Below are 26,712 nucleotides of genomic sequence, written 5' to 3'. Positions count from 1 at the left end.
GATGAACTCAAGATTAGATCATCAACACCAGGGCCTCTCTCAGAAAAGAGTCGTGTAACTGATGTTAAAATAAATGTGCATTTGCCAATGGTAGCCATTGGAAAGAATGGAAATATATTCTGGGAAATAGGTTATCCAGGGTTTGTATATTTTGGTAGGATTTCCATGAAATGAGCCATGGTTTGCTTCTGATGCTGGAGAATATCGACAGGAGGAAAAATGAAATTGTCCCTATCGATGCCAGCCTTGATGCAGAGATACTTCAGGACCAACATAAACAGCTTATGGTAAGAACTCTCGTGGCCTCTGCTTGGTTTTTTACCTTTTGCATTATAATCTCTCATACCCCAACTGAAGTCCCCAATTTAACTCCTATGGTTTTCAGTTTTTGTGAAACAAATATGCACAGAAGATGACATTGGCCAACTTCAGCCATTGCTCATTTGTATTACTCTTACCTTTCATTAATTAGTTGTGTTAATCTCAACTATCTTGGGTTTATTATGGCAGCTTTTTGATGAATTATGTTTATTTTTAATTTAAGCTTTATATGTTGTATCGATGCCCCAAAAGTTTATTTGGTGGCTTATTGTAAAAGAACATAAAACAATTAAAATAGAAAGATACAGGCCTTGTTAAGAGAAACAGATGAAACATGAACCTTGGCACCAAGATTTCTGAAAGCAAAACTAAAGAGAAACACAGTGCGTTCACTCTCTGTCATTATCTGACAAACAAAATATACCAGTTCTTAAGGATCAAGATATTTTTCTAGCACTAAACTCAAGCAGAAATTGACTTAAAGAATCATGTTTCCTTTTATTGGCTAAACAATTCATTGATAAGTGCAACAAAAGAATTACCTTCCACAGTTAATTTCTCTCTTGAATGAGAAATTTATGCCATGCTAGGCTGGGTAGGTTCTTATAATGATCTTGGAACAATATAAAGGATGCTGTATTTCGAAACTTTGATAGATGATTAGAAAGCATATTTGAGTTCCATTAGGAGAAAAATACCTTGCATGTTGTGACTTTCTGTATTTTTTAAATGTTATGTCTTAACTTTTAAGAGTTACCAAACTGCAGAATTGGCAGTTTTTAATTTAGTACCATAAGGATCTTAGAAAACAAGAGCTATGTTTTTATTCAACTTTGATCTCTGGCATTAAGCTGTATCTTTTTAAAAATCATGACCAGATATCAGAGTATGCCTGGACATATCTGAATTTTGTTATATCTAGATGTTTTGTTTTTCTGTTGAAAAGACTAAGTTTCATTTTCATGGTACTTTACATTGTAAGTATTTTCATATGCATCACCTAATTTAAACCTTATAAAAACACTTACTGGGACCAGGCAGCCAATGAGGAACTCAGATCGGAGAGGTTCAGAGGCCTTGGGGAGCATTTTTGGCAGAGCCAGAATTAGAACACCAGTCCCCAATTCCCAGGCCAGGAGCTGCAGCATTGTTTTGGGTTCGAGCCCATCATTCTGATGCTCAGATATAATTGCTCACTTTGGGAACTTACTCCAGCTATTACAAATTCTTAGAAAAATATTTCCTATTCCATACATTAGCAAATAAGGCGTGAGCTGTTGGAGTCCCAGCTCAGAGTGGCCTCACTGCAAGACATGTCTGGCCAACTCCTGGTGAATGCTGAAGGTACAGACTGTTTAGAAGCCAAAGAAAAAGTCCATGTTATTGGGAACCGGCTCAAACTTCTCTTGAAGGAGGTCAGTCGGCATATCAAGGATCTGGAGAAGTTATTGGACATGTCGAGCAGTCAGCAGGTAAGCCTAGCCAGACCTCTGTTTACAGTAAGGCCAAGGTCATCCTCTCCACCTGTGGTAGAAAAGCTTTAAATGCAGCACTTACCAGAATGGATGTCCACCTCCAGCACTATTGATCCAAGTCCTGCCTCCAAATAAAAAAGCAGACTCATAGCTTTTCATGACAGTATGCTACTATTGATTCTCCTCAATCTAAACCATGTCTTGTACTTGTTTGCTGCCAACCCTATTACCACCACTGCTGTAGCATTTTATTCTCCCTTGTTTAGTTAAGAATTCACACATTTTCAGATACACAGCCCTGGTAGAGCAAACAATTATTGCCCACGAGTTTTGTATTCAACACTTGAAAGGCATGAATTCTTATGTATATGGTAATTAATTCATAGAACATGGTCTTTTGCTCATTTATCTTTCCTATTTTTTTCAAGTCACGGTGCCATGGTAATATTCTTGTTTTAAGAAATATACTTGTAGGCCCACCAATGCTTGGAGAGATGGCAAACATTCAATCATGAAACCCTGTCAGCCACACAAATGTGTTGTCCTTCTATAAGCATGAAAAAGAGCCATCCACTCTAAATAGCAGCTGTGCCAGAAAGTATAGGCTTTCTCTGATTCCATAAGGTAGACTCCTGGATGACTCTCATTTGTTTCTGACTTCAAGGCCTGACCTGAGTGAGCCTCAGGCAGACATCTCTCCCAAGCCAGTATCAGCTCATTCACATCCATGACACTAAGAAATAGTAAAGCTGCAATAACAACACTGAAGCTGCAATTTCCAGAAGGGCCAAGCTTGCAGTCAGAAAGCCCCAGTGCACTGGAAGGGTTAGGTCCCATTCTTGCAATTGTCTGATTCCATTTTTCACAAGGAATGGTCTGAATTTATGGAGGAGATGAAGCGACGTAGGGCTGGGGTGGGAAATACATTGTGTATACAGAGCTGCCATGGCTGTGGGTTGTGGCCTTGTTCAAAGAACTTTCCCCCTTATAGGACTTGTCCTCCTGGTCTTCTGCTGATGAGCTGGACACCTCGGGATCTGTGAGTCCTGCATCAGGAAGAAGCACCCCGAACAGACAGAAATCGGTAACTTTTCACTGTTCATTTTCAGGTCACCCGTGGGGGGGAGGGACACTGGGGTATGAGAGTATTTGTGCCTATCACAGTGTCCACAGGCTCAAAGCAGGAGTCCCCAGGCAGGAGAGGGCTGTCACCAGCATAGAGCTGCTCTTAGCCCTGCCGCGTGCCCTTCCAGCATGTGCTAAGGAATGGAAAACAGCAGTTCTGTTTTTCAAAAAGAAACAGGACTCAACGTGTGGTTGGTATGCAGGAAAAAAAAAAGTATATGTATGCCTATTTTTGCTTTTGCTCAAGTGGCCATTTCCAGAATGGTGCTCCTGTGCCCCTTCAGCGACTCCTTCCTTCAAATCACCACTGCTGTGTCCACCTAACCAAGATGGGCTGCCACGTACAAAGTGCCTGAGCCAGAGGTGGGCACGGTGAACATCCTGTGCATCCACTAAAGGGTGGTTCTGTTGTTCCTCAAGTTGAGGGGCTTCTGAGTGGTGGTCCTGAAGTTGCTTCGTGACTGTTCTGCCCTAAAGTGGCAACAACTCGAGCAGACCCACCCTCAAGGCCCTGGTGGGGGCCTCTTCACCAGAGCACAGTGAGGACAAAAAAGACAAATTTGGCCCCTGCTACCCTCTATACCTTGATTTCTCTGTGTAAATAGAAGCTTGTTTTTTCTTTTGTTATTTTTTTTAGTCTGGCTTTATGATTTTATTCATCCATTTTTTTTCAGTTTTTAGAAGTAATGATTTTATTTGTACTTTTTTTTGTTATAGCTTATGTTCTATGCTGACAAATGTATTATTCGTTTTAGGATTGTTTTTTACTACATTCACTAGTTTCCTGTAGATCCTAGTTTAAGAATGTAAAGGAATACTGGCTTTTCCATTGAAATTTTAGCTTTGATGTAACTTGTTGGGCTCCATCACTATAAACAACAATGTCCTGAGATAGTCCAAAATTTTAATATGGTTGGAGTGCTCCAAAAGGTGAAAAAAATATGTAAAGTGTCTTTGACGTACATAGTAGGCTATGTCTAATTTTATAGTAAATATGCGGAGACACTGGAGTGGCACACTCATTTGTGCTTCTTCCATGAAAAGTGAGGGAAATTATGCCCACAGTGGTGTGGACGCCACAACTTATGTTTCTTTAAGGATGAATAATGTAGATGTGAATTCGTTTTATTTCTTCGACACAAGAAAAGCCAGTTTCCTTGATCCGTGGGTACTGATCATTTCATTTGGTTCGTTGTTCCTTTGCTGCACTTTTAGTTTGATTTTCATCAGTAGCTTGTCTTTATTTGCCTGGACTGAACATTCTTCTTTCTTTACCCCTGTTCATTGCAAACAGCCACGAGGCAAATGTAGTCTCTCACAGCCTGGACCCTCTGTCAGCAGTCCAAATAGCAGGTACCTTGTTCTCCTGGTTTCCACACTGTTCTAGAACTCCAAGAGGATGATGAAAATGGTCCATGATGTAGGGAGGCCTGTATGTGGTCTGCCTCACTCATTTCTGCCCACACTCTTTCCTAGTAAATTGGAAGATGCATTTCTAAAAGTAAAACACAAATCTGGACCCTATCCAAATTTTGGCTACACATAGTCCATCTGGTCCTTCCCAACAAAGTGTACTCTGAGTGTCCACAAGGACTCAGTACGGCTGTGGCACAGCCACCTTTTGATTCATGGCAGACTTTCATCATCCTCTTTCTTTCTAGATTTTACAATAAGACAGGTAATCAATCAGTAAATTATTTCACCATTTACAGAACCCACAAATCTGCATAAAATATACTAACATCCCCAGCTTTTTATTTTATCTTCCTGTTTTATCCAGATTGTGGGTTTTGGCTTCTCAAAATGACAAGTCCTAATTTGGTGTTCTTCACTTAAAATTTATAAGCACCTTCTCCCTCTCTTCTGGCTTGCCCTAAAACGCCAGCACACTCAGCCACGCACCTTCCTCACACTTGGCAGACTCTTTCCTCTGGACCCAGGAGCAGTGCTCTCTAGAGCCGCTGTCAGCTGGTCTCCCTGCTCCACGCCTTGTCTGAGATCCCCGTTCCACAGTTAGCAGTGCTTTGCCTTCTCTGTCGTCGGTGTGATGTCTGTGCTCCTTCGCCTTTCCACTAATCAGCTCACGTTTCCCCAGAAAACTTTTTTTTAATGAAAAAATTGTCCTTGAAGCTGGGTTTTTCTTTCTTTATTTATTTTTTATTCTAATCCCAAGCAGTTTATTGGAAAAGTATTTGTCCCCCTGGAAACTTGATCTCCACTGAGCAGGAATCTAAATTCCTGGAAGGAGGGTGGGGATGAGGAAAGATAGAACTGTAAACCAAGTAAGAGTTTTAGTTTTCCAGCTGTGGCCTGAAGGACTGGCTATTTCATTTGGTCCATCAAAGTCTCGCAGAAAGGATTTTGATATTTTGATATGCTTTCCGGTTTTAAGTCTCCTTTTACCATTTTTTTTTTTCCTTTTCCTTTTTGTTTGAAGATGATTTAGTGGAATCTTTTTTTCCTATCTCCATAACAAAATAATAGCAATGAAATTTGGAGAAACTCCTAGGTACTTTGAAGGTGATCATGGACATCTGAGGGGGCTCTGATATTTACTTCGGCCCCTAGAGCAAAAGACAGTCGTGTACTATGGACAGATTATTGTGTTATATAATCTCTCTTCTCCCCACACATTGCTAATGTGCCATGAGCAGAGATGAAGAATATCCTCATAGCATTCCTTTGAGGAAACCAGAGAACAATTCTTTGGTCAAACCAAATGGTGGAGCTGAGAAAGTGAAAACCTCTTACCCTCTTGTTCAACACCGGTAGAAATCACCTTACGGTTTCCAAATATCACATCTGTGGGCTCCCTCGGTTATTTTGGACAGTCCACAGATCTTTTGAAACATCAAAGCCCTAATGTCTCTTAGGGTAGCAGGAGCTTCCACACACCTCCTAACAGGACTTTACAGCTGGGACAGCCACCTTCTCTCTGCCACGTCCACAAGACGCCTTCAGCTCTGCTCTGCCCTGCACTGTTGATTAACATCTTTCTAAGCATTCAGCACAATGTCCACTTGGCTACTCGGGAGAGGGTGGAATACCAGAATGGTGTCCTTCATCAGACACCTTGGCAGATGGGTTATGGTTGAATGTTCCCAGGCTTCTCAACTCCTTGGTATTTTAGCTTGGATTCACCCAAACCTGAGAGTGAACCAGAGAGGCTCCAGGGGAGAGTGGACTTCACTCACAATCCATGCTGCCACCGTGTCCCTTTACCTTGCAACTGGAGATACCTTGCATTTGATCTTGCACTGGCCCAGCACATTTGAAAGGTTAACGCTGAAGCACAGGAGTTTAGAATGTTGCCCTCAGTTCAACAAGAACATTTTAGATACACATTTTTTTCTGAGAAGGAAAAGGGGCTCTGTTGAAAAAGCCCAGGTGTTCATTTGAAGAGAGTGGTTACTTAAATAATATACTAGCCTGTTACATATTTTATTTTGATTTGATGGTGACAATTCTGTGTCCTCATTTAATATTCTAAACCTGCATAGGGACTGAGGCCAGTAGTTACTGAACACTTACTACATTTAGGTCCTAGGCCTACATAATTAATATAATATAGTTTCTTTCATTAAAAAACTTGTTGCACCAATAATAAGAGGCTTTCAGATAATTCCTAAAATTATAAGAAATTGAAAAAAATCTGTGCACACACTCATAATAACTCATAATTTTCATGATTTTTATTTGAGGGTAAACATACCTTAGAAATGTGCTTCAAAGCAATGTTTGTGATGGTCCATCTGGTACAATTTTCATACATCAGACTTAAAATTTTCTAACCCAATCACCACTTCAAACCTCTACAGTAGATGAGTTGAAGTTGACATGTGGAAGGATTTCACTCCACTTTTCATCAGGACAAAAAAAATAATTGCTCTGCAGTCCAGGCACAGTGAATGATGACTTCATCCAAAAGCTCAGAATTATAAAATGCAGAATTGCCGTGGACACAGTTAGTCTTTGGCACCTTCTGCACAGAAAATTAAGATGAAATGAGAGTGGCAAATGCTGGCTTAAACACTGAAAGGGAAAAGAGGCCTCATTTAAAAATCCATCCAAGGTGGTCAAATATATTTAAGCAAGCCAGTGGGTGTTTTTGCATGTACACTAAAGTCTTGCTCAAAGTGCTGTTCCATATCTCGTGGAATTTGTTTTCAAATCTTTTCTGTTGCACTTTTCCTGGGTATCTCTTTATTCTAAGCTTTCAAAGAGCTCAGCATAAAGCAGTTTGCCCTGAAGGCAGGGTGCCCACCCATACTCCAAGGACAGCTGTAGGGGATAGGCTCCAAGAGGTATGTCTTTTGCTGTTTTGATTCAGCCCTTCCCAGTCTTTCTGGGGAACAAGTGAGGCAGTTGGAGAAATTTGTCACACCTTTGAAATTAATATTAGTCAATCAGGAACGCTTCCTGAAAGCAGAGGCTGAATCCAGCCAACCCCCAGGGGCATGAGTCAACATACCCTTGGTATAATTATATAGATAATAATGACAAGTTCCTGACATCTATTTAGTATTTAATATGTTCTAGGTGCCATGCCAAGTGTTGTGTATATATTACCTCATCTAGCCTGCACAAGAACCCTATGGCACGTGAACCCAGGCAGGAACTCAGGTCTCTCCCGGGTTAACCCTGGCATGTTAACAATACCACTCTACTGAAAGACTGTCAGTGGGTAAGGGGACTCACAGAACAGGTCCCCAGGCTGCCTGAGGTAGTATAGGAACAGCCAGAATATTTAATTTGAAACAAAATGAGACTGGAGTCCTAAATTGATTCTGGGAACTTGTCTTCTGAGCCATATTTTTATATGTAAATAAACACTGCAGTTTCAAAGACTTATAAGGGGCAGGCAACAAGATCATGGATAGCCTATTTAGGGACAGTAACAAAACAACAACACCTGGGCAGTTATTTACTCAGAAATTTGAAGGAGTGAGAACAATGAGAAACAAATAAATATTTGCAGTAGAGGAGGAGACCATGTTTTCCTGGACAGAATTATCTAAAATACCTGCATTGACCACCTTCCTTGAATACATTCACATGTTTAAGTTTTCCTATCTAAACACCACCTGCATTTGCTTGCATGGACGTGGTAAGATCAGTGGAGAATGAACAGTGATTAGTCAACAAGTCCCCAAGACTCTCAAAACTTGGGTGACCTTAGGTCCATAGATAAATATTAAAAATACCCTTTCACTTTGGGATCATTAATCTACTGGTGCTAAGATCTCTAGAACAGAGTCATCCTCAAGGAGAAGCAAATTTGAGCATGTTGAAACTGGTAGTTACCCCAAGTGGAGTGGCCACTTTTCTTGGTGGATGGACTAGATGTTTTTAAGAGCATTCAACTGTGGGAACAGTCACTGGGTACTGTCTGTTCTCTTTGACCTTTTCTCAGCCCATTTCTGCTCCCTATGTTGACATTCTTAAACATTAGAAGTCATGCACCAATTACATTTTAATAAAAAATGCTCTGATGCTGTTAAATGTGCCATGTCCTCCAAAAGCCTCCTTAACATGTGAGTCCATATTCCCAAAATAGTGATCTTTCTAGTTTTTCTCAGGAGAGAATTAGCCAATGAACAGCCTTTGATTTGATCTTGATCTTTGACCTCATTGCTCAGGAGAGCTAATGATTAATAAAGAGGGGTGTTCCCGCTCTGTGGGTTGCATTATCAACTCTATACACACCTGTCCATCACTAAAGTCTTAAATTGTCTCCTATTGAAAATGAATCAGTTAGATATTTGGAAATGAGATAGGATGGGGCCATTCTGTTCTAACTCACCCAGTTACAAGTGGTGACTGGTGTTTGCCAAGTCATATTTTCACGTCAACGGAAGGATATGCCAAAGAAAAACACAATCCAGAGTTTGTGGGTAGCTTATTCCATCTTTCTCACCATGTTTTGAAACAAACCATTGAAGCATAAACTGTCAGACTGAAATTATTTTAGGGTACTAGGGCATCGCGTTTCTTTGCAAACAAGCAAACTGAAGGCTAGAGAGAGAATTTACTTGCCCGTGATTATACACCTGCCTGGAAAAACAATGTCCTTGTGTCCACACAGGGATTTGGTGATAGGTGTGATATTCTTAGGCTTTCTGACTAGAGGCATTTTAGACACAAAGAAACCACTTTAAAATACCTTCAGATGCAAAGATTTCTTCTTTGCTTCTGCATGTGAGATACGTGGGTCATAAATTTGACCTTCATGTCTATAATTCATAATCCCCAACCAAAAAATCATGGCCTCATCAAGCGTGTGGTGGGCAGGGATTTGGAAACTCTGAGTTCCTGTTAGAGCTCTTCCTTTAATCTTGATACTTGGGACAAGTCATGTAGCTCTCGACAGAGTCCATGTTCTGGTAGTTCACATCCCAGGCTTTAAATCTTGATTCTGCCACTTGCTGGCTAGGTAAACTTGGGCCAACTGCTTCATTTTCCGAGCCACTTTTTTCATCACCTCTGAACTGAAGCTAATAAGCCTCAGAGGTCTGTTGTGAGATTAAATGAGAGAATCCAAGATAAATGCTTCCTTAAGAGTGTTGCCTAGCAATCTGGAGTATGAATGTTAACTATCCTTAGCTACTTATCTCCCAAATTAGGAGATGGATTAGATACTGTCTAAAGAGGCTTGATCTCAAGATGAGTATTTTATAATTAGATAGCTTGACATGCTTCTGTTTTCCCTTTCATCAGTAAGGTATATGACATTTTTTTTTTTAATGCTCTACTGTATTTCCACAAAACATACCATTTTTTTTTTCTTTTTTTCTGCTCTTCAGCTCACTAGGAACAGCTCACTGGTCTTACCATAGGATAGTTAAGCAATTCAACCACTAGATGGTGATTGAACTCTTGTAGCCTCTCAGTTGGGAGACTGTTAACACTGACAAATTAGAAGTCATAAGTCACATAAGACATGGAACTGAGAAGTTGGAAGACCACCAAGTCTAATTTGAAGAGGTTGATGACAAGGTTGGCACTTAGAGGTGAATTCTAAGCAGGTTGTTCAAGGTTATGCCACCATTAGACATGAGCTTCAGAAAAAACAAAAGTCCTCATATAGACCAGTCATTTTTTTTTTTTTCTCTCTCTCTCCATTACACTCCAAGAAGCATGCTTGGAAGTGTGCAGAACAGAGCTGCTTGGGGCTTCTGCAGAACTAATCTATCATGTTACTTTGATGGTTTAATAAAGAGTTTTGTGTAGTCCCTGTGTTCCCTTTTAAGGGGATTATATGGTGTTTTTTTTATCTTAACACTTATTTTCTCAGGTGCCATTTATCCCCCGTGGACACTTGGGTAATCTGTCTTTAGAAATTAACAGATAATAGGTGAGCTAAAATGCAGAGTATTCTTATGAGCCAAATCTGCAGTTACTAATGCAGTTTTTACATCTTCATATTTTTCCAACAGCCTCCCATTCGATGTCTTTACATTTAGTGCTATTAAACCATTAGGGAATTAATTCATCCTCAGTGTGTGGGACTGTGTCTTCTTTGTACATCTGTTCTTTGTGCTCATGCTGTGTAGGTGTGGGTGCATACGAAACACCTCTTGTAATAGCATTTGTACCTTTCATCTATTCTACCAGTGACCAAACAAAATGCCAATGGCTACTCTCAAGAGAAAACAGGAGCACCAAAATCAGAAGCCACTTTCATATTCAATATTTCCCAGCACTCTTTAATATGAATACTGAAAATTTGTGCTTACTCTCAAATGTACTATTTAAAAGGAAGATAAACACAAACTAGGAAATTTTGAGTCTAGAAGGGATTCAAGATGACAAACCGTCCTCTCCAGAAAAAATGGTGTCCTTTTCCCAAAGCCACATAATTAGTGACAGGATCAGCCTGGAAACTATGTCCTTTAACAATAATTCTTAGATGGGTGCCATTGCTTTTACTTATTCATGTAGCTTTGGAATCCACTGATGTCAGAGCCAGTTGCTGGTTCAGTGCAAGATGAAGCCAGGTAGACTCTAAGTAAAGTTCCTTGGTTTGTGCCAAATGACCAGGACAGTTTTTATCCTTGGGTGCAGATTTCAACACACCCAGGATGGCTAGATGGGGTACTTTGTATGATTCTCTCACAACAACTAACTTTGCCTAACAATAACGCTGATATTTTTAAATCAAAAATGTAATGCCTCAAACATCTACACTTTAATTATCCTGGATATCCTTAATTTATGCTGGAAAATGTATTTAGAGCATTTATTTTTATTGATAGAAAAAAATTTACCAAAATAAGGGATAAAAGGAATGGAATTTCAACCCAGTTAGTTACCTTTAGCTGACTGACGACGTGGGTATTGTTAGTGCAGTTTCCAGAAACTCTTCCTTTGGTGGGGGGAGTCCTGGGCATACTGCTGAAGGATGGCCACCCACTATCAAGTTTGCATGGCCCTTTGGCTTCCCGGAAGGTGCAGAAACAAAAAGCAACATCAACCTAACACTTGAGTTATTTGATTATTTATGTTGATTCTTCTCTCAGGTCCACAAAAGGTGGCTCCGATTCCTCCCTTTCTGAGCTACAGCCAGCTCGGTCAGGCAGAGCCTTCCTGCTCAGAGTCCTCCGGGCCGCTCTCCCCCTTCAACTCCTCCTGCTGCTCCTCGTGGGGCTCGCCTGCCTTGTACCAATGTCAGAGGAAGACTACAGTTGTGCCCTCTCCAACAATTTTGCCCGGTCATTCCACCCCATGCTCAGATACACAAATGGTCCTCCTCCACTCTGAATCAAGCAGATGCTTGCTACAGAAGTGTTGGTAGCATCAGGAGGATTGGGCCAGCAGCAAGCCCAAACCATCAGAGGATTTGATCTTGATGAAGGCCCTCCATGTGGCAGCTTTAGCTCTCCTCCATATCCATGTGTGCAAATCACGGCTTCAGATGTGGTTGATAAACAATGACAGGAAGAGAGTAAATGGAAGGTTTCGAAGAAATATTGTTCCAGACTCTGAGCCTTAGCACTGAAGTAAGGACATCCAAAGTTTCCTGGACTCATGAATTCTGGGCCATTGGCCCATTCAATGCATAGCCGAGGACTTCAGTAGACCACCTGGGCAGCTTTCCCATGGTGCTGCTCCACCACCCAATCAACCAAGGACCCTTATCATACAATCTACCAACCAATCAGTGCTGAAGAGATTTTAGAACCTTGTAACATACAATTTTTAAGAGCTTGTATGGCAGCTTCCTTTTTACCTTGTTTTCCTTTTGGGCATGATATTCTAACCTTTGCTTTAGAAGCACAAGCTGTAAATTCTCAAGGCACTTTTTTTAAAGGTATATAAAAAAAAAGATGTAATAAATAAGGTTATGGAAGGCTTTATGTGAAAAAAGTTGAATGTTATAGTATTAAAAAAAGATATTTATGTATGTACAGTTTGCTAAAGCCAAGTTTTGTTTGTATTGATTTATTTGCATTTATTATAGATACTGTACAATATTTTGTCTGTGTTTTTTTTTCTCCCTAAAAAAAAGAGATTCTAAATTTCATTATTAAGCAGGCACTGATCAGAATGAAACTTGATCTTTTTCTGTGGGATGAGTGAAGATGGAAAATCAGTATGTATTAAAGGAAAAGGAAGCTTGGAAACATTACATATTTAGACACAGAGGAACCCAGAGGATCGCTTTTTCCCTCTTCCTTCCACAGCCAATCAGACCTCATGCATTCCTGCTTCCTGACATCTTCACCCTCTCTTCTCCATTTGCTTTGCACAGTTGGAAGCACCTCCTAGGAACTCCTGCCCAAAGCCTCCTCTCTGATCCATCCAGGGGTATACAACGGCCACATGAACCTTCTTGAAGCCCTCTTTTGTTCCAGTGCCTTCTTTGGGCTGGGGATGTAGCTCAGTGGATGAGCACTTGCCTAGCATGTATGAGTTCTTGGGCTTAATCCCTGATACCAAAGAATAACAACAAACAAACAAAACAAAATAAACCAGGTTCCTTCTTTGCTACAAAACCTTCTCTTGTTCATTGACTACCCATTAAGTACGATTTCGGCCTGTCATTCAAGTCTAAATACATAAGATTTTATTCTGCCCCTCTGACCTTGCCAATTGGCAATCCTCGTGGAACCATGTGATACTCATGGCATTTAATCTGTCATTTAATAATTTAGGGAGAGGAGGGTACACAAGACCCAGATTTCATGCTTCTCTTGGAAATAGAAGGCTCTAGCACCTTGAGCATATACCCTGCATGGCAACAATGGCTGGGGCTTATTGGCTTGTCTTTAAGAACAGGAAGGGACAGTTTTCCATTTGTGATTATAACCTATCAACATCTCTCATTGCCTGTAACAACCTGTAAGTAATTGAGTTTATGAAACCTGTTCTAAATCCAATATGGAAACTAAACTGAGGTACTCTGTCTTCCCTGGCTTCCATTCCATGAAGCATGAAGGTTGAGTGCCATCCCAGGCAGCCTCCTGAGGCTTCGAAGCTTTCAGATTCCCGGGCTCATATCAGTCCTCACCTGACCCCTGGGGCAGGACCTGAGAGCCTGCATTTTAAGCAGGTGCCTGGGTGGCTTTATTCCTACCGTTGACAAGAATGCCCCATGTTTTCTTATTTCCATCTTTTTATTCTCACCTTCCCTTTGTTCCTCCCTTACGAGACTTAGCTGACAAGCCACCTACTCCATGAAGATTTCTTGGTGGATCTTCTACCATACTCCATATTCCTCTGAACCAAACTTCCTTCTGTGGCTTTTCTATTATGTGGACTGTGCTTTCTACCTTCAGGCTACACCTTTACTTTCCCCTACCTGTCATGCCCTCAGGAGCGACATTCTTTTATAGAGAAGACAAAACTATGCTTTAAGTGTCCAGTCCTCCTGCTCCTGGAGAATGGTGATTGGAGTTGAAGGGCTCCTGTGCACCCATCTAAGAGGGTCCATCCTCCCTCATTTCTCTGTCGCTCCTGGCCCCTAGGCCTGGAAGCAGAGGCCTTGTCCTGGAGCAGTTCCCCCTTCCCCACCACACCTTGCCACTGTTAGGGAACTCACCAATGTGGGGCAGGAGGCATGGAAAAGGTGAGCACAAAGGGACTTCCAAGGCACTTCTGCTCCAAACAAGGTAACTGACTTCCTTGGCATCTCCCGTCACTGAAGAATCCAATGTTGAATGTTGCAGAGAAAAAAAAAATTCTTTTATTTTGTTTTATATTATGTTATTTTCTTTTTGCTGTGCTAGGGATCAAATCCAGGGCATCACATATCCGAAGCACATGCTGAGCCACTGAGCTACACCCCTGGCCCCTCTAGAGAAAAACATTAACTTACTTTCTTTCTTTCTTTTTTAACTGTACTGGGGCTCTATTGCAGTACACCTGCTCTTCATGTTCTCTACCACTGAGCTACATCTCCAACCCTTTTTTCAAAATTTTATTTTGAGACAGGACTCATTAAAGTGCTAAGGATAGCCTCAAATTTGTAATCCTTTTGTTTCAGACTCCCAAGTAGCTGGGATTGCAGGTGTATGTCACCATGCCAGCCCTAATCAAGAAAAAACTTAGAGTACAATACAATTTTTGCCTTTCTAAAACCCTGTGAAATGCTCATTGGGGTGTGTGACCTGCATTTCCTTAATTTTTCTGAATACTTAACAGCGCACTGGAAGAATAAAGAAGTAGGGACCCCTGAGGGATATAAGCACTGAAGCCAGGAGGTCAGGGCTTTCCCCAGATGATATAGCTCATCCCATGGAATAAGGGCCATGCACAAGACAGATGAGACCAGGGCCTTTGTCGGAGGCCTCACAACCTCAAGTGCCTTCTGAAGGAGGGGCCCCGGGTCCCCTTAGGAGCATTCTCCCCTGCACCCAGCAGCTTCCCTGGCAATGGAGAGAAGGATGTGTACATCAAAGACTTCATGGAGAAACAGCATTTTAAAAGAAGATGAAGAACACTGATGGCAGTCGAAGGGGCTCATATTTCTATAGCAAGGACTGTCAGGAGCTCTATTGTGGCCTGCAGAGCAAGAATAATGTCCCAAGTGTATGATGGGTAAGGAAAGGCACCATCAAAGAACCACCAATTGACCGGAAGGCGGAGAAGGGAAGGATAGTAACATTTTGGTATTGAGATTTTCACAAGCACACAAGAATTATTAGAGAAGGTTGACACAGAGAGAATTCATAAAGTGAAGCTGCAAATTAAAGGCTTAGAAACTAAAAGTAGTGACAATAAGAAGTCCAGGAAGAAAGGAAAATTGTGCCCGAGGAGCAGGAACAGGCCTGGAAGATTGGGCAACAACAAATCCCCTTGTTAATTTTTAAGAAGTGAGAAGAGATACCTTCAAAAGACTCAGAATGGAAATTCAGCAAACTGAGGGCAGAGATTTATTGTAAGAGGGCAGATTGGGATAGACTGATTTATAGCCTATACCCTAAGGCCACATATTAAGCAATTATAGCTAAGAAATTTTATTGGCAAGCCATATAAAAGATTATAAAGCAAAGAATATAGGAGAGAAATAATTTATCCAAGCTAATCATGGCCAGAGAAGCAGGGCCCCCAAGGAACTGGGCTGGGTAAGACTCAGGGCAGTGCCATGGATGGATTCTTTGCTCTATGCCCAGCAAATCTACCCTCCTCATCACCAATCAACTCCAGGCAATTGCACACCCATTAAAATAGTCCCAGAGCACATGTCAAATAAGCCCAAAATGCCTGGGAAGAGCAGCACCCAGTAAATGGCACTGTGTGGCCTGAACTGCTCTAAGATCCTGAGTCTCAGCCAGGACCTCACAACTTCTTGTTAATTACCCATTTGAATGGGTAATTACATACAAATTTCCTCTCTTAACTTTCTCATCCAATTTATGTCAATGTAGGATGTATTTTTAAAAAGAGTGACTGTCAGTCTATGGAAACAGGGTGGTTTACAAGCCTAGAGCCAATTTTCTGCTTAGCATGTGCAGCACTAAAAAGATAATTTGGGTGAGGAAAGGAAGGATTCTGTTGGGAGTGGTTATTGCAGTTTTAGATTTGATAATACATTGTGATAACTGTAGTTGATCATTATACCTAGAGCAACTCAGACAAAGAAATTGAAAAGGAATGACTTGCATTCTTCAGTTCCTGGCTTCTCCCTAACCTCTCCCATGGAGTTGCACAATATGCAGCAGGAGGCCACTGGGGACTATCACAGAGAGGCCTGAAATAGGGACCACCTCCCTTTCAGATGAATCAGTGAAACAGGGAAGACCAAGGGCACTTACTGGAGTCTCTGCTGAGCAGTTTCCTGCAGCCTCTGGAAAAAAAAATGTGATCTGAAAAAATGTGCTATATATGTGTAATATGAATTGTAATGCATTCTGCTGTCATATATAACAAATAAGAATAAAAAATAAAATTTTTTTAAAAAGTTGAGAATAGATCATAAAAACCAGGCAGTGAATGCACTACTATCCAAGCTGAACCATGAGGAATGCTGAATCTGGGAGCCAAGGAGGCCAGGTGGGACTTGGGAGCCATCTTTCTAAACCACGAAGGTCCTGGGAAAATGAATCAGCCTTGCAAAACTCTTCACCTGTTACTCAATACAGTCATTAGAACATAAAAGAATTTGAAGCCACAATTGTATCAAAACAAAGTCCCTCATAAGCTGTGCCATAGACACTGCATCGGATGCCATAGGTAGTCCAGAAGAAATCTAACTTCCTCAAAGAAGATGCATACCAGGGCCTTGAAGATGTGCACTCCAGGCCAATTCTGAACCCTGCTGGAACCAATTTTGAGGCAGTCATTGGCTCAGAAGGCAAAGCTACCAAGTAGTTGGAAACATCCACAGCAGTTTCATGAAGCTACCTCCAACCCTAGTCCACAGTTTTAGGCAGAACCCAGCACAGCCCACCCCCTCCGCCTGCACTGCACCTTTCTGTGAGCTGTACAGATTGGTGGGGAGCTGCAGGAATGCAGGTTGCCAGAGGTTTCCTAAGTGCGGTTCCTAATCAGAAGCATCTGTGTCACCTTGGGTTCCAAGATGGGCTTCCAGACCACTGCCTGCCCCAGATTGTCCCACCCTAGAGCCCTCTAACCCTCCCCCTGGCTGCTGTGGCAAGTGTGTGAGCAAGTTTCCCATCTTTCCCCATAACTCTTAATGTCAACTTCATCAACCAGTAAGTTTCCACATGAATCTGGATTTTCAGATTGGACTGTGTCCTGTGCTGTTGATCTATCTGGCCATTGCTGTGTATATAGTATAACTGACTATAATGATAATACATATGTATAATATATAAATACAGTAAAATGCCCAAGTCAATAATACAAATATATAACACAAATATGTTGTAACTCTCAATATACTAGTATCATATATTGGTGACTCTAGTGTAATTGTTAATAATCTTAGGACAGGCACCATTTCTCTCTTTGTATATGTGTCCATTTAAAAGGCTAATTGTTTTTAAAAAATCAACTATTTTAATTACAAAAGATTCTCTTCTAAAGATAAATTTTTTATCATTCTCTTGATCATTTTCCAATTTTATGTTACCTTTCTATTGCCTTTTTACTTTTCTCAAATAACATACACAGTTGTTTTTAATCAGGGCTATTTATATTATTCAGTGACTTGCATTTTTCACTTACTTGTATTCTGCAGATATGTCTGTACATATGCATTCATCTTCACTGCACTGAATATCACAGTATATTTTAATTAAATTTTATTGTGTATATTTGAGGCTTACAACATGATGCTCTGGGATATATATATATATATATATATATATATATATATAGACAGTAGAATAATTATGATAGTGAAACAGTAGAAGAGCTATCATCTCACTTAAAAATTTTGTAGGCGTGGCTAAAATCTACTCATTTAACAAGAATGCCTAGTACAATACAATTTAAATTTAGTCCTCACAATGATAGTAAATCTCTAAATTTGCTCATCTTACTTATCTACTAGTTTGTGTCCTTCGACATACAATCTCCCCATTTTCTCCTCTCCCCTCAGCTATCCTTTCTCTGTCTCTGTGAATTTGAAGCCACAATTGTATCAAAACAAAGTCCCTCATAAGCTGTGCCATAGACACTGCATCGGATGCCTTAAATATATGTCTCTGTGTATTTGCCACAACTTGAATGGACCTGGGGGACAGTACCCTAAATGAAATAAATCATGTCTTTTCTCAACAGTTGTTTTCTCCCAGGTGCATGCTATTAAGCAATGCTGCAGTAAACATTCTTACATGGACATGAAAGTATACCCTTGTGTAGCATGGCTTTTATTTCTCTAAGGTGGCACCTATTTCAAGGTGGCATTACTGAATTACAAGGTATGTATGTTCTAACCTTTAATACATTTTAATGACTTCATCCAGATTACTTTCTGAGAAAGTCATGATGAGTTACAGTCCCACCTTTTCTTAGAACCTCCCAATTATTAATTAATAATTTGCTCCCAAATTATTAATATCCAAATTCTACATTTTCAAATCTCTCAGGAACTTTGGAAAACTTACAGCCCCAGGATTTAAAACAAGTACTGGTCACGGTGCATCTGTATTTGTTTGAAGCTCCCCAGACAATTCCCCTGTATGGACAAGTTTGGGAAGGGCAGGACTAGATGTTATCAGTTTTCTAAAATATTGCCCAACTCAGGCAACAGTAGCAAATTGTTTATAAAATTTGCATTTTCATGACTAGTTTATATGTTAATTGTTTCATTTGTAATATCCTTTGACCATTTTTCTATTTTTTTTATATTTTCAAGGAACTCTTTGTATATGAGGGAAATTAGCTCTCTATATCATTTGTGTTAACTTTAACAGTTCCTTTAGTTACCAGAACATTTTAGTTGGTACGTTATCAAATCTGATATGTTTTTTTTTTCCTTTGTAGATTCTGAACTTTGTATCAACAAGGCCTTTTCCATTCCAAGATTATGCAAATGTTGGCTTGTATTTCCTTCTAATATATCTACACTCTCCATGGAATCATTTTTATAGTTAATATAAAGGAATTACTATGGCATTTTTTTAGAAGAATAGACAATTGTCTTAAAACCAATCAGGCATAAGAAATATATGCCTCCTGTTATTAATATTCTTTTTCTTTTTAATAACCTCAATGCCAGTCAGTTTGTGCTTGTTTAATAAATAGTATTTACTATGAGGCAACCATTTTTTTTTTGTTAGTTGAAAATAATAAATTGTGCTTTAATTCCAGATTCCAGCTTAGAAATAGCCCAGTTTTTTATATTAGCCACATTTGCAGGAGGGGACCTAAAGACAAAAAAACAAAATAAAAAAAAAAAAAACCATCATTTGAGAGCCTTCCCAAACTGTGTTCTGCAGACCAGAGAGAGTGTTGGCAGGACTCTGGCCAAAGGAAATTGTTTGAGGAGGGGCTGAGGTTGTGGCTCAGTGGTAGAGTGCTCGCCTAGCATGCATAAGGCACCAGGTTCGATCCTCAGCATCACATAAAAATAAATAAAGGTATTGTGTCCAACTGCAACTAAAAAATAAATATATATTAAAAAAGAAATTCTTTGAGGAAAAAAAGCAAAGAGCAAATGAAAGTTTCCGACAAGCCTTGCAGGATTTCTTCACCAGCCCTCCTCCCATTGACATGTTAGACTTGGAGTTTATTTTTCAAAGCTGTCTAGTATTTTATTCAACATATCCCAGGCTCCTGGGATTCACCACCCACTCCCATGGCCCCAGGCTTTCCCCGTTGTCTGACAGGCATCCATGAAGACTCCTTTCCTCTGTATCTGAGAGTGTAATGGGTGACAACCCCAGGCCTGCAGTGAGAACACTGTCCGGAGAATTTGTGCCTGGGAAAGAGAGAGTTCCCCTCACCATTCCAGTCTGCCTTCTTCTGGGAACCTGATAACACTGTCCACCCCTAACCCTTTGGATTGTAAACCACTTTTCCTGAGAGTCTAACTGTTCCTTTGAAGTGTAACCACCCCCATGGAGGCTCAGGGGGTGAGCCTCCTGTAAGACTAGCAATTTATCTAAGACCTTATAAGAGGACCCAGTCCTTCCCCTTATCACACTCTGGGTAAACAGGCTTCCCGCTAGAAACCCATGCACAGCCATGTATCCTTTAGACTAGAAAATTTGTGACACTAGAGAGCCCATAAAGATTGTGAAAAACTGGTGATGGGCGCTCAGAATTTGGAGTCTGATCTCCTCTGGGGCCGCTGGCTTAAAGTTTGGTGTTCTCCTCCTCTCTGAGTGCTGCTTGATGCTTCTCGACCAGTTCGTTTCCCACAAGAGTACCTAATATAGTTGAGTTCTTCTTTTTCTATTTGTATCACTTTAATTTCTTTCGTCTGATTGCTCTGGCTAGAGTTTCAAGGACTATGTTGAATAGAAGTGGTGAAAGAGGGCATCCCTGTCTTGTTCCGGTTTTTAGAGGAAATGCTTCCAGTTTTTCTCCATTTAGGATGATGTTGGCCTGGGGTTTAGCATTGAATAGCTTTTACAATGTTGAGGTATGTTCCTACTATCCCTAGTTTTTCTAGTGTTTTGAAAATGAGCAGGTGCTGTGTTTTGTCAAATGCTTTCTCTGCATCAATTGAGATAATCATATGATTCTTATCTTTAAGTCTGTTGATGTGATGAATAGTATTTATTTTTTTTTTAAATTTTTTATTGTTGGCTGTTCAAAACATTACATAGTTCTTGATATATCATATTTCACAATTTGATTCAAGTGGGTTATGAGCTCCCATTTTTACCCCATATACAGATTGCAGAATAACATCAGTTACACATCCATTGATTTACATATTGCCATACTAGTGTCTGTTGTATTCTGCTGCCTTTCCTATCCTCTACTATCCCCCCTCCCCTCCCCTCCCCTCCCCTCCCCTCTTCTCTCTCTGCTCCCTCTACTGACATTCGTTTGTCCCCCTTATATTATTTTTCCCTTTCCCCTCACTTCCTCTTGTATGTACTTTTGTATAACTCTGAGGGTCTCCTTCCATTTCCATGCATTTTCCCTTCTCTCTCCCTTTCCCTCCCACCTCTCATCCCTGTTTAATGTTAATCTTCTCATGCTCTTCGACCCTACTCTGTTCTTAGTTACTCTCCTTATATCAAAGAAGACATTTGGCATTTGTTTTTTAGGGATTGGCTAGCTTCACTTAGCATAATCTGCTCTAATGCCATCCATTTCCCTGTAAATTCTATGATTTTGTCATTTTTTAATGCAGAGTAATACTCCATTGTGTATAAAGAGGCAACCATTTTTTAAATAAGATCAATCTATGTACATATTGATTAGGGGAAGATACCTACCATATAATTTCAAATTTTAACGAATAAGATCTAGAATAATTTGTATAATATATTCCAAATTTCGTATAAAGAAAGCTAAGTGTATCTTACATGAGGCAAGAAGTTGCTCTGAGCAACACAAATGAAATACATGACATTGTTACTGAAGTCATAGGGAGAAACAATTTTAAACATTTTTATTATTTAAATTTGACAGTTATTATTTGGCTTTTTAGACCCAAATTTTTGTAAGAATAATGATAATTTTAAAAAATAAAAAGGCACTTCTGTTGTTCTATAAGGAGGCAATATTTGATTTCCTTTTTTAATTTAGAAGAAAAATGTGTGTATGCCTCAAATAAGTGGTGATAGGTCCTTTATTCAAAGTAGCAGAATCCTATTGGGTGACTTCACTCTAGATTTCATCCTGAATTCCTGGTTGGTTTCAAGGAAAAATAACAAAGTGACAAAAGCCACCAATTTGTGACAAGTCTCACTGCCCAGGGGACTTTCAGAATCCCAGGAGAAGAGTTTCCCTAGGGGAGATGTCCTCATGAGACTCATTAGTTCAGGAAAAACCAAAAACCTCTTAAGCTGCTGTCTACCACCAGAAGTCACTCTGCATATCGGTGCCCTCAGGCCATCAGAGGCAGCGAAGTAAGTGTCTGGGGGAAGGGTGGGGCAGGTCCTCCCTGTGCCTTTCCAGACACAGGCCTCAGAGACCAATCATCCTGTTGCATTTGCCTTGAACTCTGATCCTTCTCTGTAACCTCCCAGGAGATATGCCACTCAAGCCTGGTTTTGCATGGGGCTCAAGTCCTACTCTGTCACCCCTGTCCTGGCCACCCTGTGGATCAGAGTGGGAGAACAGATGGGGCAGCTTTCATAAAGCCCTTTCGTCCAAGTCTTCAGGAAAATCTACCTACAGCATCAACTCTGGAGCCAAAACATCTGGGCTGAATTTCCAGCTCAGCTACTTCCTAAAGAGCAAGTTACTTAACCTTTCTGTTCCTCAGTTTCCTCTTCTGTAAGATGGGATGATAATAATACTTCCTGCTGCAGAGGTTGATATGAGGATTAAACAGAATATATGTGGTGTGTTGAAACAGTCCAGGCAAGTATGAAGGGATAATTATAGTATTTTATTGCTGTTCCCTCCAGCTTCAAATTGAATTTAAAAATGTCTACTGGGAAGAGCTTACCAGATCTTCTTCCCCCATATACTTTAGAAAAAGAAAACAGCTTAGAATTTTTTTCTTTCCTCTTCTATTTTTCTTTTTAAATTTTGGTTACAAAAGCCACATAACAGGACGTCTGCCCTCCATGAATTTGCATGTATACAGAGCAATATTGTTAACTATAGGCACAGCACGGAGGGCAGATTTCTGTCTTTGATTTGACAGCCCCGAGGGAAGCATCTGCCCTGAGCCCACCCAGGTGTGTGCAGCCAGCAGGGCCTCACTCTGCGGGCTCCCACTCTGCACCCGCAGAGGGAAGTCGTGGCAGGACCTTAGGTAGCCTTGTAACCTCCAGAAGTACAGTCCAGGCCTTGAGTTAACAATGGCTTTTGTGTTGTAAAACAGAAACAAACAAAATGCCTAAAAATGCGTCCTTGGGACACTTCACAGAACAAGTGTGCTGACCCAAGAGATAGAATTGCCTAAGACAAATGCCATTAGTGGTGGCATGCAGCCAGCAGAATCCTTTCTCCAAGGAGACTTCCGGAACTCAGTCCTGCAGGGGCAACTCAGCACCCAATCCCCTCTGCTGCACTTCTATCTGACTGCCCTTTAGGGTTCTTCCCCAAAGACAACCCTGCGGCATCCATGAAAAATTCATCTTTCCTTTTCTTCCCCCCACCCCATTCCTTGTCCTTGGGTTCTATGGAGGGCCGTGGGACAAGACTTTAATGTTAGTCTTGAGAATGGAAATGGCATCTGCTTCTGTGAGTGATGAGCACAGAGGGTTCTGCAAATCCTTTGGCCACTCCCAGGTTGTGTTGCTCATTTCCTAGTTGGGACACCTGCCAGGCCAGCAGCCCGGGTCCTTCCCTTGGCTGCCAATGCTGATGTCCGGAATTTGAGGGTTCCAGTCCGCCTGCAGGGCTGCTTTTTCAGAGTTAGGCACATCCGGTTGGCACAGGGAGTGTATGTGTACCTGCTTATATGCAGAATGTGAAATGATTGAATTTACAGAAGCAGAAAGCAGAATGACAGTTATCAGAGGCTGGGGTGGGGGGCTGGGGAGAGAATCCAAAGGGACACAACTTGAGTTTGAGAGGAAGAATAAGTTTGAATTTGTTTTTGAGATTTTTTTTTTTTTTTGCAGAGCATGACAAATACAGCTAATAATCAAGAACTGTACATCTCAATATTGCTGATGTTCTTATCAAGAAAAGGAACAATATGATGTGTATACATATAATTGTATTTTTGTAATAAGTAAGTAAATAAATAAGACGGGGGTGTATGAGTGTCTTCACAGAATGGGCACTAAGAAGGGGATGGTGACATAGTTGGGCAGGTGATAAACCTTGTTCATTCAGGTTTTTGGATGCTTTGACCACCTGGATGAGGTCCTAGCACCTTTTCCTGGGGACAAAACAAGACACTTTCACCAGTTGGGACACTTTAGTCAAATGGGACACAGGAAATTTGAAAGGGCACCTATTTAATCTTTTTGCCTCAATGCAATTACAGAATATGGATGAAAAATTCCTCCATGACGCTATAACTTCTGTGATTTAGCCTCCCCATTCCTGGGATAAGGCTTAGCTACTTTTTCCATAGGAAGAAGCTGCAGCCAACCTTGATTTCTACCATTTCTGGATTCAGTTCCTTTTTCTGCCTGGAGCCAGATTCTTATAATCTGGGACTTTAACCAGTTGGAACCAACCTTGCCAAGTAATTAAAATAAGATTCTCTCCTCAAACCTCCTATCTTTTCATAAACTTGAAAATTTTCCCTTATGCAGCTGAGCATCCCTAATCCAAAAATCTGAAATCTTTAAAATGCTCCAAAATCTGAATCCTTTCAAGTGCTGACATGATGCTCAAAGAATTTTGGATTTTGGAGCAGTTTGGATTTTGGATTTGGGGATTAGGAATGCTCCACGGGTAAAGTGCACGAAAATATCCAAAAATCTGAAAAACTTAGAAATACACGATACTTCTGGTTCCAAGCATCTCAGCTAGGGGACAACTGACCTGTGTGCATTTCTATAGTTTTGGGGAATGGCCACCTCCTAGGTGGAAAAGGGGAACATGATTCTTCAAAAGTGGAAAGGCACCACAAGAAGCCTTCTGGTCAAGGTGGTATATCGCTTTAAAGGATCACATTTGCCTTAAAAGTTCATTGACTTTTTTCTTTCTACTCGCAAATGTGAAAGCTCATTAAAATGCAAAATTGGTTGGTGTTTTCTCTGGTCCTTTAGTATATTTTTGTATGAACTCTGTGACTTTAATAATTTCTAGGAAGCTCCAAGTGGTACTTCTTATTACTCAAGTATAAGGTCAGGAAGACTCAGCCCATATCTGCTCTTCACCCATTTCTGAGGTTGGGAAAGTTACATAACTGTGTTAAGCCTCAGATTCCTCACCTGTAAAACAAGGATAGTCATATTTTTGCTTTCATGGGGAGTGGTAAAGAGTACCTGGAAATAAGGACTAAAAGTCGTCCCTGGTCAAGGGAAGCCTTCAATAAAAGGTACTTTTGTATATATGAGTGTGGATGTGTGTGGTTCTTCCCAGGGTAGAAAGGAGAATCAAACATTATCCCATCTTCTAAGATAACCTCTTCAACAACACTTGGACTTAGTTTCGGCCAAGTCCATGCAAAATTGCCTGCTGTTTCAGGAATTCTCCCCACGTTCACCTTCACCATCACCAGGTGCTCCAGGGCATGTGTAGGCAGTTTCTTTGGAAAGTCTGTCTCTATCTTTAATGTACATCTCTCCCCATATTTGGATCTATTCTTTTTGTGGTATCTCCAAATATTGCAATTGTAAACTCACAAAGATGTGAACTTAGAACTAGTTCCTTTAATGCACATAGTCCAAATAAGCAAAGTTATGAAATTTTTGCTTCCCCAGAGTAGACATTCTATATTTTTGGAGAAACAAATCTAAACATGGGAGTTTTGAGTATAAATGTCTCCCAAAGCCTTGAGAATATGTAACAATGGAGAATGTGATCTTGGGCCAGTGAGCACATTGAATCAACCCTCTGTTAGCCATTCCCATTCTCATACACTCCAAAGGAAAGATGTGAAATTCCATAGATTGCCATGGACTGTCTCAAAACCTGGCTGATCAGGGAAAATAGCAGAGAGCACACATAGACAACTCTGTTCCTTGGTATTTTGTGAAGGGTGACAAGGGACGAACAGGGTGCTTGGAGAGGGTAGATGCCTGGCCAAATGAAAAGACTGATAACTGCTGGGTCCAAAATGCAACTCAAAAGCAGAAGGAAACTCACAACAGCAAACATTTCAGCCCTCTGCAAATTCATCAAAGGCCTGAAACAATAGGAGAAATGTTCATGCTTGAAAAACTGCTTAACTTTGGGTAAGTGAAGGTTGAATTTGTGGCATTTTGCCTGGTACTGTGCCCACTCCCCACCCTCCATTGTTGGGTCAGCATCAGAACACAGCAGTTCATGAGGACCCATAGCTTTGCTGCTGGTGTTGAAGGATCTAAAGAAGGCTCCAGTGAACACAGAGAGGAAGAAATAGAGCTAGGTACGGAGGAAGGGGCACAGAGTTTCCATGCCCTCCCTGGGCACCACCCTCCAGGCACCGTCACCTGTTGAATTATTCAGAGCCCTCTAAACCCTGCCCTCTTGGGCCTCTAAGGGAGGCCTCACTACACACACACACACACACACATACATACACACACACACACACACAGTCGATCACATCTTTGGCCATTGGTGAGCAATGCAGCCCTCAGCCTCTCTTCCCTTCCCACATGTTGGAGCTGAAAGTTTCCAATTCTATGCAAAGTTGGTTCCTGTACAACCAGCCCCCACCTCAGACTAACCCAAAGCCCACCAAGAGTCACCTCAGTAGAACAAAAGGTGTTCATATTGTCACATGAGAAGTGGTATCTCCCAGGAAGTGTCTAAGGAGTTTCCAGGGAGCAGGGATAACTGGACTCAAGACCAGAGGGGTTCTTGGCATATGCATCATTTAGAGGCACAGACAGAGGCTTATTTAGAAAGTAGGTAGACATTTAAGGAAGAATGCAGGCAATCTCAAGGGAAAGAGGCCCTTTGGGAGTTCTCTTAAAAGAAACTCATTGTGGGGTGGATATGGGAAGGTATATAGAAATGATATCAGTCTGGTGACCTCAAGATGGTTTTTGATAGTTTGGTCAACCTCCAGATCCTCAGGTTGATATAGTCTTTGTTATCTGATCAATAGACTTCACAGTAAACCCCCTACATTATAGGTTCCTCAAGGTATCATACCTCTTTGTTAATATAATTATTGTGGGAAAAATATCAC

General features: G+C 40.9%; 1 protein-coding gene across 15 annotated transcripts in view; it reads left to right on the top strand.

The window, feature by feature from the left end:
* The window catches only part of Syne1 (spectrin repeat containing nuclear envelope protein 1), a 428,383-nt gene extending 415,989 nt beyond the window's left edge, over positions 1-12,394 (top strand). For 13 of the 15 annotated variants that reach the window (XM_058573624.1, XM_058573630.1, XM_058573631.1 and 10 more), the window contains 5 exons: positions 159-287; positions 1,581-1,793; positions 2,788-2,880; positions 4,216-4,274; positions 11,441-12,394. In XM_058573624.1, coding sequence (XP_058429607.1) covers positions 159-287; positions 1,581-1,793; positions 2,788-2,880; positions 4,216-4,274; positions 11,441-11,681 — 735 coding nt within the window. In that variant the 3' untranslated portion in view covers positions 11,682-12,394. The remainder of the gene's footprint in view (positions 1-158; positions 288-1,580; positions 1,794-2,787; positions 2,881-4,215; positions 4,275-11,440) is intronic. The other 2 variants (XM_058573634.1, XM_058573633.1) reach the window with 1 other exon arrangement.
* The last annotated feature ends 14,318 nt before the right edge of the window (positions 12,395-26,712 follow it).

This window comes from Marmota monax, unplaced genomic scaffold (genome assembly GCF_021218885.2).
Source record: "Marmota monax isolate L192 unplaced genomic scaffold, Marmota_monax_Labrador192_F-V1.1 WCK01_AAM20220418_F8-fsc00114, whole genome shotgun sequence".
Lineage (NCBI taxonomy): Eukaryota > Metazoa > Chordata > Mammalia > Rodentia > Sciuridae > Marmota > Marmota monax.
This window is presented reverse-complemented; position numbering and strand designations above follow the sequence as displayed.